The sequence below is a fragment of the Leptinotarsa decemlineata genome, unplaced genomic scaffold (genome assembly GCF_025532065.1).
Source record: "Leptinotarsa decemlineata unplaced genomic scaffold, Ldec_3_MD MMD2_tig00000251_RagTag_RagTag, whole genome shotgun sequence".
Lineage (NCBI taxonomy): Eukaryota > Metazoa > Arthropoda > Insecta > Coleoptera > Chrysomelidae > Leptinotarsa > Leptinotarsa decemlineata.
The window spans coordinates 2,663,905-2,677,981 of NW_027412547.1; the positions used below are offsets into that span (position 1 = coordinate 2,663,905).

At 38.5% G+C, this 14,077-nt stretch overlaps 1 protein-coding gene and 1 long non-coding RNA gene across 2 annotated transcripts in view; both read left to right on the forward strand.

The window, feature by feature from the left end:
• The window catches only part of inaE (inactivation no afterpotential E), a 145,147-nt gene that overhangs the window by 97,557 nt on the left and 33,513 nt on the right, over positions 1 to 14,077 (forward strand). Inside the window, exons 5-7 of the mRNA XM_074173398.1 lie at positions 4,055 to 4,229; positions 10,470 to 10,689; positions 13,151 to 13,353. Coding sequence (XP_074029499.1) covers positions 4,055 to 4,229; positions 10,470 to 10,689; positions 13,151 to 13,353 — 598 coding nt within the window. The remainder of the gene's footprint in view (positions 1 to 4,054; positions 4,230 to 10,469; positions 10,690 to 13,150; positions 13,354 to 14,077) is intronic.
• On the forward strand, positions 2,059 to 3,564 carry LOC141481636 (uncharacterized). Its single transcript, XR_012465068.1, has 2 exons — positions 2,059 to 2,555; positions 2,615 to 3,564. It is a non-coding gene; the product is annotated as an uncharacterized lncRNA (long non-coding RNA).

Consider the following 14,077-nt stretch of genomic DNA (forward strand, 5'->3'; position numbering starts at 1 on the left):
TATCAAGAAGACTTCAGATGTATTTTCAACTGTTTTTTAAAATTATATATGGAGTAGTGTTGTTGAGATCACTTAGTTTGAATAGGTTACTGAGAGACCAATTTGCAGTATATATCAATAAACCACTGTAACTAGTTTTACTAGCAAATAATTTTATTCAACAGGGCACCTTTATACACATAACAATGTATAATGTATATCTATATATATATATACTCAAATTTCTGAAAAGAACGCAAATAAGAAAATGAACAATTTAAACAAACATTATTCAACTTAGATTGTCCCTAATTCAAACAAATCTCAAAAGAGGATTTCAATATTGATCTCTTTCTTTCAATTTGACGTTTTCTACTCAACAACTATGTCCTGTCAGATGAGATTTTTATACATACAGGATAAATAAAAACAATGAACGAATTAAATTGAAATACTCAAATTAGGTTCTACAAACGGTTAAAAAAAATAAGAAATATTAATAATTATTGAAAAATTAACAAATGTTAATGGTTATTTCTAACAAGTGTCTAAAGTCACTGGGCAGAGCGTTATATTATTTGATAGAGTTGTAAATAAAACTACGAGAAAAGCAGGCTGTCGAGTGTTTTGGAATAATAAAGAAATGATTTAATACCTTTTCAATAACTCGTGAAAAGTATATATGGCAATCAGAATATAGTGAGTTTCATTTTGAATTCGAAATTGACCGTTTCGGTTTTATTTTATACTGATCATCAAGAGAGTAGATATGTTCCTTTCTCCGTTAAACCTAATTTGTTCTCGATTCAACACAAAAACTTTCATCATAATCTTGAATAGTTGTGAATATCAGATGAATATCACTCTAATAAATAAAAAAACACATCAAAACCAGCAGAAGGTATAGACGAGGTAAGTGGCAAAGTCATAAAATGTGTTGCTGGATACATCGCTGAGCCCTTGTCCTATTTAATCAACGAATCCTTCACTGCAGGTGAGTTCCCAAATATTAAGGAATCCAAAGGAATACCAGTCTTTAAAAATAAAGGATCGGCAAGTGACTTGACCAACTATCGTCTGATCTGCATGCCAAGTCACATCGCTAAAATATTCGAATCGGCATATTCCGAACGATTGACTAACTATCTTGAACGATTTCATCTACTACCAGAAAATCAAAATGGGTTCAGAAAAACTAAGTCTACCACCGGAGCCATTGGAGAGTGATTGGATTTTATTTACGAAGCACTCAACGAGAAACAAAACACTATTGGTCTTTTTTATGATCTAAGTTGTGCATTTGACTCAGTAGATCACAAACTACTACTCATGAAAATCAAAGGTGTGGGGATACAAGGTAAACCACATAATTGGGCAGAATCATATCTTTCAAATCGATCTCAAACGATTATTCTCAATAATGAACGGTCCAAGTCAATGAAAACCTCTAGAGGAGTGCCCCAGGGTTCGGTACTCGGGCCTCTGTTTTTTATCATTTTTATCAGTGATATTAACAGAACATGTGGTACTCCTGATAGAATCATAGAATATGCAGATGACACAAATTTTATACTAACACATCCTCAGTATGAACAACTCATTGAGAACTGCAACAAAGCATCCACTGAATTAAGTACATATTGTCAAGAAAATGGCCTAACATTGAATGCAGAAAAGACGAGATATATGCGATTTCTACCAAAAAATATGACATTTGATTCCAATCCTCATTTACATATTGACAACAAATCTATTGAAGTCGCTGATAAAATGAAATTCCTGGGGGTAACATTAGATCCAAAGCTCACTTGGGAAACGCACGTGAACACAGTAACAACAAAACTAAGTTCTCTGTGTTATGTAATCCGAAATATAAGAGACACAGTATCACTCCATGTATATTATGGATTGGTGCAGTCAACTATTCAATATTGCTTAATATTTTGGGGTTCATCAACACATATCAATAGAGTTTTTACAGTCCAGAAACGAATATTACGAGCCATGCACAAAATGACCCCAACATCATCGTGTAAAGAGATTTTTAAAAAATAAATAGTTATTTATGTATCAAGGGAATTAGGAGGGCCTTAATTACCGATGGCAAAGTTTGCGTCCCGAGGGCCTCTGGCCCGAGGGACAGCAATTGCCTGAGGTTATTAAGGCTCATTAATTCCCGTGGTACATAGATAATTTTATTTCTGACCGATTTCAATAAAATTTTGTTCATTTTTGAAACGGAAAAATGTACCAATTCATTACCTTCCCGGTATATTTGAATCAGGTACCGTTGATTATAGTAGAGTTTTCTTGTCGCTAGGTTGTTGCTATGTTACTTGTTTATAAACAGAAATTTGTTATCAAGCTGTGTTTGCGGTGAAAACGTGTTTTCTACCCCAAATATAATGGAGGATATTTTGAAAAAAGCTGAACAAGCAAGAGAATCATTAATTCCATCGAAAAGTGAAGCCGTATACCAAAAAGAATACAAGATATATCTGGACTGGCTGACACGGAAAAATGTTATGCCAAAAGATGTCACTGAAACTGTATTTCTGGCATATTTTCAAGAACTGGTAAGGAATTTTCTATGTTTTTCGGTAGATTTGGTAGTAATTGTGTTTATTCGTTTCAGTCAGAAACGTATAGTCCGAATTCTTTATGGACTAAATGGTCAATGCTAAAATCGATGGTGACTATACATGAGAAACGAGATATCACCAAGTTCAATGAACTACAGGCTTTTTTGAAACGGAAGAGTAAGAGTTATAAGCCGAAAAAGTCTGCTGTTTTATCTCCTAAAGATGTTATCAGATTCCTAAAGGACGCTCCTAATGATATTCATTTATTGCATAAGGTAATTTTTTTCTTATTTTCCTTTTTGTGTGTATTTATTTCCTTTTTTTTTGTTATAGGTTGTTTTGATTATGGGTTATTTTGGAGGATGCAGAAGTGAGGAACTTTTGAATATGAAGATATCGGATATAGAGGACCGGGATTCCGTTATGGTAGTGAACGTACCGGAAAGTAAAACTGGTGTATCGAAGAAATTTACAGTTGTGGATGAAAAAGAGTTCTCCGCTTTGCCTTTATTAAGACTTTATATGTCTTTGCGTCCTAAAGGTATTGAACGATTTTTTTTGAGCTTCCGACAAAATAAATGTACATCTCAGCCAATTGGAAAAAACATGTTTGGGAAAATCCCCAGCAAAATCGCAATGTATTTAGGATTGCCAAACTTATCTTCCTATACGGGACATTGCCTTCGTCGCACTTCTGCTACTGCTCTAGCCAATGCAGGAGCAACTATGACTAACTTAAAAAGACACGGAGGTTGGAAAAGTTCCACGGTGGCGGAGGGGTATTTGGAGGATAGCATCGAATTGAGAAATAAAACGGCGCGTATGTTGTCTACTTTATCATCAGAAGAGGCAGGTACCTCGACTGTAGTGAACAGAAGCTCCAGCCATACAAAAGAAGAAATTGTTTCCAGTGGCGGAAGTAATTTTCAGGGAACATTTCAAAATTGTACATTTATTATTTGTAATGACGTGAATAAATAAAATATGGTTCAGTTTTCATTTCTATTTATTGTGAAAGGTAGAGGGAATTATAAAATCTATAATGTCTCAAGGGAGTTATGACCCTCTTTATTGATAGCGTAACTATGACGATATAAGCTTATAATATCCCGGTCAGAAATAAATATTCTAACACTACCAAGTTTATATATTCTGCAACTTATAATGTATGTCAAAGAAAATAATCAAGCATTCAAAAAAAAATCTGATTTACACTCTTATAATACACGAAACAAATTAAACATTCACCAACCTTCTTCACGCTTAGAAATTGCACAACATGCTCCCAAACACATAGGAGTTAAATGCTGTAACAAGTTCGGTGACATATTGGATACAGACAAAACTCTAGAGTCAAAAAACATTTTAAACTTTAATAAAATTAATGTTAATGTTAATAATTTGTTTTATTTTGCTGTTTTTTTGGTTTCAAACCTCCCACAATCTGAAAACACTGCTGAAGTGTTTTAAGAATAAAAGTTTGTTATTTTCAGCTATGGTTATTTTCAATTGGTGTATTCTGTTATCTGTCATCATAACCGTTTGGTGTACATACGATACAGCTGGTCGATCCTGGGTCAAAATGAAGCAGTACCAAAGATCCATGAGAGAGTCGGAATCCAAGTTCCAGTACAAACGATCAGGAAGCACTAGAAATTGGAGACAAAGGTCAGTATACCATATAAAAAAAATCTCTCACTTTCAATAATACGTAGATTGTTTAACGTATACCACACTGCACAATAAAATGGAACTTTTTTGTGGCATGAGATTTTTCACCTGTTCACTAATTTAGGCTCGTTTAATTTGAATCTACTCTCAGATTTTCTCTAGCAGCTCTAATTTAGAAGATACAGGTACCCCCTCAAAATGTACTCTCCTTTTGAATGTTGATATCGTCTTACTGGTTTCTGTTTTTTTTTGCAATGGCTTAGTCTAGAAGGACTAGTGTACACAATCATAATAGATTTTGTCACATTTGTGGTGAATATACAATCATCTAATTCTGTTTAAATGTGTCGAACTTCGTGAAAAATGCCTACGTGGAGTACTTCCAATGGCCATCGGAAACAAACAGCAAGCCCCGGATACCGAATATACAGGCTGATTCACGGTGGATGGCACATTAGACGTTTCTGGTGAACCAGACACTTTGAAAATTTAATGGAGGGCATATTCGGACATTCTCTAGCCAACTAAAATATTTTCGACAATGCGGTGTTGCCGCTTCTATTAGAAAGCAGTAGCAACTTTGATTTTTCAAATGGAACACTGTATATAATATTATTTTTGGAATCTCCAACAATTGCCCGACAACTTTTCTTGATATTTCCCTATACCTATCTGTTACCGTTTTCGAAATAAAAATTAATTTCAATTTTTTCCTTCCAAAATCATGACTTCTAAAAATGCCGATATCATTTAGTTAAGAAGTACTATGATATCGAAATTTGGTTTGGAGTTAGGTGATACTTGGACACTTCCCACACGTCAGCCTAATCTCCGTTACTTCAATACAGGGTGGTAAAAAAATACAGTTTTTTCGTTTGCTTGAAAAAGTTGCTGAAATTTGATTATTTTGAATGGAACACTCTGTATATTATTGAAAATTCGGAAAGCTGCTGAAATTTGCTTTCTTTCTATGTATATCATACCTATACCTAACTAGTCAGGTTTCGGACTTATGAACATTTATTTGTGAAAATGTCCCTTCAGAATGGTATTTCCATTCGGTATTTGGTAAGCAGGCCATGATTACTATTTGACAGTAGCGTTGTGACATTCTCCTAATAATATCGACATTTTCGTCACTTCAGAAGTTGCAAATACCTTCAAAACGATGGAACAAAACTATTCAAACGAAGTTCTTATGAATTTGTTTATTATTTTTGGACAGTGTGACAAAATTATCATCAGAACATGTAGAAAGTTCAATGAAATGTATCCGAATCTACCGCCAATGAACCTCAAGAAATTTATACGAATTCAGAACAATTTCGATATCATAGTACTTCTTAACTAAAAGATATCGGTATTTTTAGAAGTCATGATTTTCGAAGAAAAAAATTGAAATTAATTTATATTTCGAAAACGGTAACAGATATGTATTGGGAAATATCAAGAAAAGTTGTCGGGCAATTGTTGGAGATTCCAAAAATAATATTATATACAGAGTGTTCCATTTGAAAAATCAAAGTTGCTACTGCTTTCTAATAGAAGCGGCAACACCGCATTGTCGAAAATATTTTAGTTGGCTAGAGAATGTCCGAATATGCCCTCCATTAAATTTTCAAAGTGATCCGTTGTCTGGTTCACCAGAAACGTCTAATGTGCCATCCACCGTGAATCAGCCTGTATTGTGTAAAACATGTGTGGAGTCTTTACGATAATGGAAAAATAGCAAGTGGGTTCCCTTGAACCTCATTAGTCCTGTGATTTGGCGTGAACCGTCGAACCACCACGACGACTGTTATTTCTGCGTCGTAAACGTAACCGGAATTAACCGCCAAAATCATTCCAAATAGGTTTATTTCACTGTGCCGTCAGTTAGTAGACCTGACCTGCGTTCAACTGATACATTAGAGCCCCAACCAAGTACTTTTCAGGTACGTCTGCACGAAATTGTTCGACTAATGGAGGAAAGTGACACAAGCTGCGAAGATAGTGATAGCGAATTGGAAGACGCTGAAAGAGCAAGACCATTCAACCAAGAGGATATAAATGATTTAATGAAATATCTCGGATTGTCTAAAGCTTCATCAGAACTTCTAGCTTGCCGTAACAGGGAAAAGACTCGCGTCTTAAATGTGTACTTTTACAAAATGGCTCTTTGCCTATTGCTCATTCAACCAAAGCTAAAAAAGAATATGTTCCACAATATCTCTGGTTTAAAATGAAATTCCATACACAGAACACAACTGACTCATATGCGTGAACGTAATATAGTGAATATGGAAAACAAAGCGACTATACGAAATATCCGTGTTCAATTTGCTTGTGGGAGGGCAGAGCTAAAACTGAACATTGGACCTGAAAAGATTGGCCGCGTAGACACGAAATTAATACAAGGCAAGTTCAACGTAATAAACCCCCCTCTAATGCCTCGGGGACGTATGATATTACCTCCTTCACCCATCAAACTAGGATTGTGAAAACTACGTAGAGGTTCTAAACTGAACAAAGACGAGGAATGTTTTCAGTATATATCCAGATCGTTTCCAAAATTAAGTGCTGAGAAGTTAAAAGCTGGAATTTTCGATTGATCACAAATTAGAAAATCAATAAACGATATAAATTTTACTGAAAGTATGACAACCGCTGAAAAAAATGCCTGGAATGAGTTTGTTTGGCTCGTAAAAAACTTTTTAAGAAATAAGAGGTCCGTCAAGTTTCCTGACCACGTCAAGCAGTTACTATTATACTTTCAGCAACTGGTATGCAACATGAGCATTAAGATGCATTTCCTTCATAGCCACCTTAATCGATTTTCTGAGAATCTTGGAGATTCAAACGAGGAGCGAGAAGAACGATTTCATCAGGATATTCGCAACAAGAAGGAGCTCTACCAGGGCTATTGGAATGAAAATATGATGGCTGACTACTGTTGTATCATCGAGAATATTAGTAACACTACAACTCATTCAAGAAAGTCACACAAAAGAAAGTTTTGTTCTGATAAGATAGTTCTGGTATCTGTAGACTAGAGAAGGTGAGTGTAGACTCATATCAATTAGGCCACATGTGACACATTGTATGTACATCCTCCCGAGGAGTTGTCCTTGTTCTTCTTTATATTGACAGGTATAGGCCAAGACTCTCCGAGTACACACTCTCTTTGGCAACCTTGAGGTGTCTCACGGTGGCCTCCGCGAAGGTTTTAGAAAGTGCAGCGATATTACTGTCGTTGCGCAGCTTCTTCAATTTTCACAAATGGGGTAGCTTTCCTGCAGGGGCAGCCGGTTCCTTGCCTTTATTCAAGGCGGAGCTCTTGGCGCTCACCACAGGAAATGCCTTTGCTGTTGGAGGTGATTTGCTATGTTCAGCCTAATTCCAAGCGGTAAATTAGGATGGACATTTCTGTTCATTCCCAACCACCACCTTAGATTGAGGTGAGTACTTCTGTCCAGCCTCGGGATTGGTTTTTGTTTTTGTTGTTTCATTCATGTTTGTTCCCACGAGTAGCAAGGGAAGAGTTGGTCACCTCTGGCAGATCCCCGCATTACCAGAGGATGGCTGATTGCAATGAGGTTTCGCCCGGTTCCCCAAGGGGATCGTTCGTGACCGTATATCACCCTGCGGCCATTCAGCTGTCGGCACGATTGCTTGCACCTTAGCTTGGGTAGGCTGGTCCATGGTGGCTTTTGGGGAGTTTTAGTTCCCCTCACCCTACTTATTTCTGCCACTGACCAGGAGTCTGGCAACCCCGTCCCTAAGGCCACATTGGCTTCCCGGACAGGACCTTCAGTCCTCTGGCCGTTCCCCTATCCGCCACCTGGGAACGCGCTCGATAGGTAGCCCAACCCACGGGTAATAAGATCGTCGAATTAATTGTTATATATGACGGAAAACCATGTTTTTTTATAAAAATGGCTACCCTTCATATCTCAAGAAGTAAGCTGCTAGCAAAAATCTGGGTACAGATTTGGAATCAGGGTAGAAATGGCAGCTAGATCCATCAAAAACATCACATGAAACAAAAAATGCTGTCGTACAGTGTTATAGGACTTCTCACTGGAGACTGTCCATTGAGAGGACTTCTGAACAAAATAGTGTACATGATTCTCGGGCCCAAAAGTCACTTACTAACAGACATCGTCAATTCAATCAGGTTAGAGCCTAGCTCCCTTACCCTTGTAGCTGATTCTTGTCAGAAGGACTAATGAGTTCATGACTAAGAGGTGGCGGTATGAAAGTCCTCAGATATCAGTATCGCCCTTCACGGTGTACCGCTACCTGGCTGGGGTGGGATGGATGAAAAATTTGTTCACCCTTCAACGTGGGACATGAGGGCCTCATTCAAAAGAGTGTCGGTCTATATCGAGAGGGGTCGTCTACAGTATAATCAATAGCTTCCCTAACTAACGGGTTTTCGTGAGTTTCAGCACAATCAAAAACTCGCCGATTCCTCGGCTGAATGGTCTGCTTAATGGCAGGCAGCTGCAAATCGCTGCGGATGGTTTCATCCCGTATGAACCGCGGAGCATTCACAATCATCCGTATTAGCTTATTTCGTTATCTCTCCAGAATGGAGATGTTGAACGGAGCCGCTTGTCCCCAAACGCCTGAAGCATACATGATGACAGGCTTGAACATCATTTTATAGATCGTAATTTTGTGTTTCAGGCTTAGTTTGGATCGTCTATTGATCAGAGGGTACAGACTTTTGATCCGACCCTCGATCTTTGCCTTCACGTTTGTGATGTGCGGGTTCCAGATGAGACTACGGTCTATTAGAAGACTGAGGTACTTTACCCGCGCTTGCCAGTCGATCTCTCTTCCAGAAATCCCCACTTTTCTGGCCGGAGAAGATGAAATTCTTTCCATGGTTATCGCCTGAGTCTTTTCCGGGTTCACTCGAATCTTCCATTCGAGGTACCAGCGCTCGAGGTCGTCCAATGCACGTTGCATGTAGACGATCACGAGTCCCCGATCCATGGATCGGCGTAGAGGGATATCTTCGTACACTCGGACCTTGGGAGGTCACTGGTGTAAAGTGAGTACAGCGTCGGAGAGAGCACAGCCCCCTGTGAATGTTGTGTCTTTCAGGAAAGACCCAATCCACTGGATCAGACCTCAAGACAGGTCGAACGCAACTAGCGTATGCGGAAGACCTTTGTGCCATACACGGTAAAAGGCCTTCGAGATGTCTGAAAGGATAAAATGAACTTTTCGATTGTGATTTAGCTCTGCGATGGTGTTTTCGACCAGTCTGATTGTCTGTAGTTCAGTGGAGTGTTCTCTCCTGAAGCCGAACTGTTCGTCAGGCAGAACATTTCGGTCCTCAACTTCTTCGTTGGGTCTTTGCAGAACGATTCTTTCAGCCAGCTTAGCCGTCGACGAGAGCAGACTTTTCTGGGTGATAGTGCTGTGGGAACAGCAGGTTCTGACCCTGTTTTGGGATCATGACAACGATCGCATGCTTCCACCTTCTGAGGAAGTATCTGAGGGCCAACGTACGGTTCGTTGGCCCTCAGATCATGTTCATGATCTGAAGTAAACTTTAGACGCAGTTGTCCGGGAGTCTCTTAAATAAGTCATTGGTTATTGAGTCGCCCGCCGGAGCTTTTTTGGACTTTGCGGCCCTGATATAACCCTTCAGCTCCTCCACAGAAGCTGGGCGGATATTATCGTCGTCATCCAATAATTACTTATTTCATGATGTGGGAAGTGCTCATTGCTTGTTGATGCTGACGCGCTTTTCTGAATAAATTGGGGCTTTGGGGACAAGGCCCGACCAGTTCAACTTTCGGTAAAAAAAAATAATAATGACACTAAGGCAAAAATATTGACCAGGACACGGTCATTCTTCTCTTATTGCGTTAGCTCAGGGCACAACATGGATCAACCGGCACAACTTCTGTGGGAAAATTATAGGTCTCTATTTTTAAATGAATACAGCAACATGTTTTTAACAACAAATTTTGTATCGAAATGATTCTTGAAATACTTCGTTCCAAAAATGAAATTGTTTGTATATATGAAGTTATATTTCTGTAATCGATATAAATACTTCACCTCTGTAAAGGAGATTATGAGCCCTAAAACAGTACATTGTGGAGCACCAAAACTCCTTTGTGCTTTTAACATACTCCTTTTGATCGAGATACTTTTCCCACACAAATTCAAAATACTTTTTCCTCACAAATAACAGGGATTTCTGTCACCAATAAAATTACTGTTTGTTTTCAGAAAGGTCCTGAGAGCTTACCAAGACAGCTGGCAGAACAGATGTCGCTTCTTGTTCTGTTGTTCTTCGGCCAATGACAGAAGTAAGAATTCTTTTACGGACATAGCTAGGTTGTTATCGGATTTTTTTCGGGATTTGGACGTTGTGCCATCTGATGTAATCGTTGGGCTAGTGTTACTTCGAAAGTTTCAGAAAATCGAACAGAAAGCAATTGTAGATCAGGTAAGTTATATATGTTGTTCGAAATATATAGTGCGCAGTGGCGGTTGGAACAAATTCCTTTTTTGCCAAAGTCATTATAATCATGAAAAATCTTGGGATACTTTCATTGTGTATTATGGCTCACCCCGTATATTATCAGGTTTTTCGAGTCTTTCGAATGAATATCAAATTCATATAGGGGGGTAGAAATATCCAAAACTGAATTTGCATTTATTGCTAGTATATCGCTGAATATACAGTTGAAATTATGACATATTTCGACTCTCATTTCTTCAATTTTGGTCGGTCTGTGAAGTAAGGTCTGAAGCTCTTGTTGGCCATTTTATTGTTCTGCGTCTACCAATCCACCAGAATAGAAATGTTCCTTCAAAACAGTAGTTGATCACATGTCTGAAATAATGCAGTGGCCGACCATTCAGTTGAAACAACACAGAGCTATCTATTGAATCATGGTTATTGACATTTGACTACAATACTGTAACGAATATGAAGCTGCTACTGACCGATATCTCAGCCAGAGAATAAACACATGACGTCACCGCAGTCGACAAACCGCCGGTTAAATTCTAGTCGAGTACCAAAACCACTAGAGAAATCTAGAACAACCGTTACCGATATATAAGGCCCGCTTTTCCTCTAGAGATGGCAGTCTGAATTCAGAAAGCGAATCGAGCGGTTAAACAAGGAATTCAAATAGTGAAGATGAATTAAGCTTTAGTTTGCTAAATGTTGAATATAAATTAGTTTGTGATAGTAAAATATTGTTAGAAATTGAGTCTCAACTTCAACCAACGTGTTAACTTTTTGTTAAGCTTCCATTTTTCGCTGTGGATTCCCAGTAGCCCAATATTGGCAATTTTGCCTATATTGCCAATTTTGCCTATCAAGTTTTTTACAAACTGTAGGTTTTTGGCTAAAATGAATAATCTGAAAGTGTCGAGTTTGTACATTCTATGCAGTTCTTGCTCAGCAATTAAACTGGAAATATTGTGCTTTAACATGGAACGCCATCACTTACCATTGGCTGAGATGAATAGAGCTGTAGGGCTTCTTCAAGGTGGCATGCGACAAAATGATGTAGCTCTTCATTTGGGGGTCTCCCAAAGTGTTATCAGTCGATTGTGGCGGCATTTTCGTGAAACTGGCAGTCCAGCCGAACAACATCCAGGGCGAGGACGCGCTACAACTGCAGTTCAAGACCGATTTTTGGTCTTAACCACAAGAAGACAACCGACAATCACAGCACCTGAGTTGGTTTACGTGTTGCAGCAGACGCACCAGGTAACCATTAGTCGTGATACTGTCAGAAATCGACTGCATGAAGCAGATCTCCACAACAGAAGGCCACTTAGATATCCACCTTTGTCGAGAGGCAATCGCGGTAGAAGATTACAGTGGTGTCAAGAACATCAAAACTGGGATGCAAATGATTGGGCCACAGTTTTGTTTACAGACGAATCCAGATTTGGATTTCATCCAGATTCTCGTCGAGTAAGACTGTGGAGACGATCTGGAAATAATGAACGTTTGAGACACGTCCAGCAAGTCCACACATACAGAGGTGGTACAGTAATGCTATGGGGCGGAATCATGATCGGCGGCAGAACCGATCTCGTTTTTCCAAATCGCTCCCTCACAGCTCGACAGAACCTCGACACCATTCTTCTACCTATCGTCCGTCCGTTTGCTGGTGTTGTTGGTGAAAACTTCCACCTAATGCACGATAATGCTCGTCCACATGTCGCCCATCTAGTGACTGACTGGCTCACCAACGAAGGAGTTGATGTATTGCCATGGCCAGCCCAATCACCGGACCTGAATCCCATCGAGTATGTGTGGGACATGCTTTACCGAAGAATTACTCCGCATATGGGAAACATTCACACAACGTTTCAATTGAGAGAGCTTTTAATCGCTGATTGGGCAAATGTACCTCAACAAGACATTGACAATCTCATTTTGTCGATGCACGATAGATGTAGGGCCGTAATAAACCAGCGTGGAGGCCATACTTTGTACTGATTCCAATTTTTTTTTGTATTATGATTTTGTTTCGGGGTGCCAAAGAAGAGCCATATTTTTTTTAGTTTTGCTTATATGCGCACTCAGTATTTTTGACCATTCAATGAATTTTGTTGTAAGTTACATTCGGTTAATAATCACATGTCAACTTTTTTTTTCCCTAAAGCGATCTAAAAAAAAATTATTGCCATTTTTAAAAATATCCCTAGACTTTTCCGATGTGTGTATAATATAGTTCAAAATCAATGTTTTCACAACAGTCACTACTCATCGTAGTAAAACCTACTCATACACATAACGACTATATTTCTTCGGTCTGAAGTGACACTAGAAAATAATAGTTTTCATATCACGGTTGAACAAACTTGGTACCGATATGTTGGTTTCAACTTTATCATGGAATATGTGAAAAATCGATTTCTATTCGATATTTTTCTAGCGTAAGAACGACACCTACGAGTTTCTATCTGGAGTCCCCATAACACCCAGAACTCACTTTCTATCATTACACGAAGACGGCTCAGACCTAGAGCTCTTCCAGACCGTTATCCACTTTGCCCATTTTGCAGTTGGGGCCTACGGCTGGCCCGTTTTCATGGTAGCCAACTCGATGGGGCTCTGCCAGCTCTGTGCTGGATTGAGGTAAGCTCTACGACATAGTTAAGACTAACTAAAGTTCTGACAATAACAAGATTCAAAGAACATTGTGAACGATGTCAGAAAACCATTGGACTATATGGACATCACCGACGACGGTAGATTGATAAACTACGAGTTCTATCCCAACACCAAACCGTTATTTTCAATACCTCGACACGTGTTTCGATCACCAATTGATCATCTTCAAGAGGAAGATTAATACAGTTTGAATCTTCCTCTTGAAGATGATCACTTGGTAATCGAAATACGTGTCGAGGTGTCAAAATAACGGTTTGGTGTTGGGAAAAAACACTCCAGTAATATTAATTATTACAACAAAGGTTCCAAACAATGATAGCAAACAAATGTTCATTTAATAGCTATTCATGTGGAATGAAAAGTTTCTTTTGACGAAAGTCTTGCATAAAAATACCTACATATATTTGAGACCAAAAAACTTTTATTGTCGGTGATTGTACATTCATTCGGGACAAAATATATTTGCGCATGCGAAATGATGCTGACCACTGAACTTCATTAATAGATATGTCATGCAGAATTATGAAATCAGGGAAATATATTTCTCTGTTTCACAGAGATTCATTTTGAAATGTTATTTAACAATCAATGGTTTTTATTCAATGTTTCTTGATTCAGAGTAATATTTTTGTTCTGCTCAAAAAATATGTATTTTTATCTCATGTACAACTATTTCTTCTCACACAAA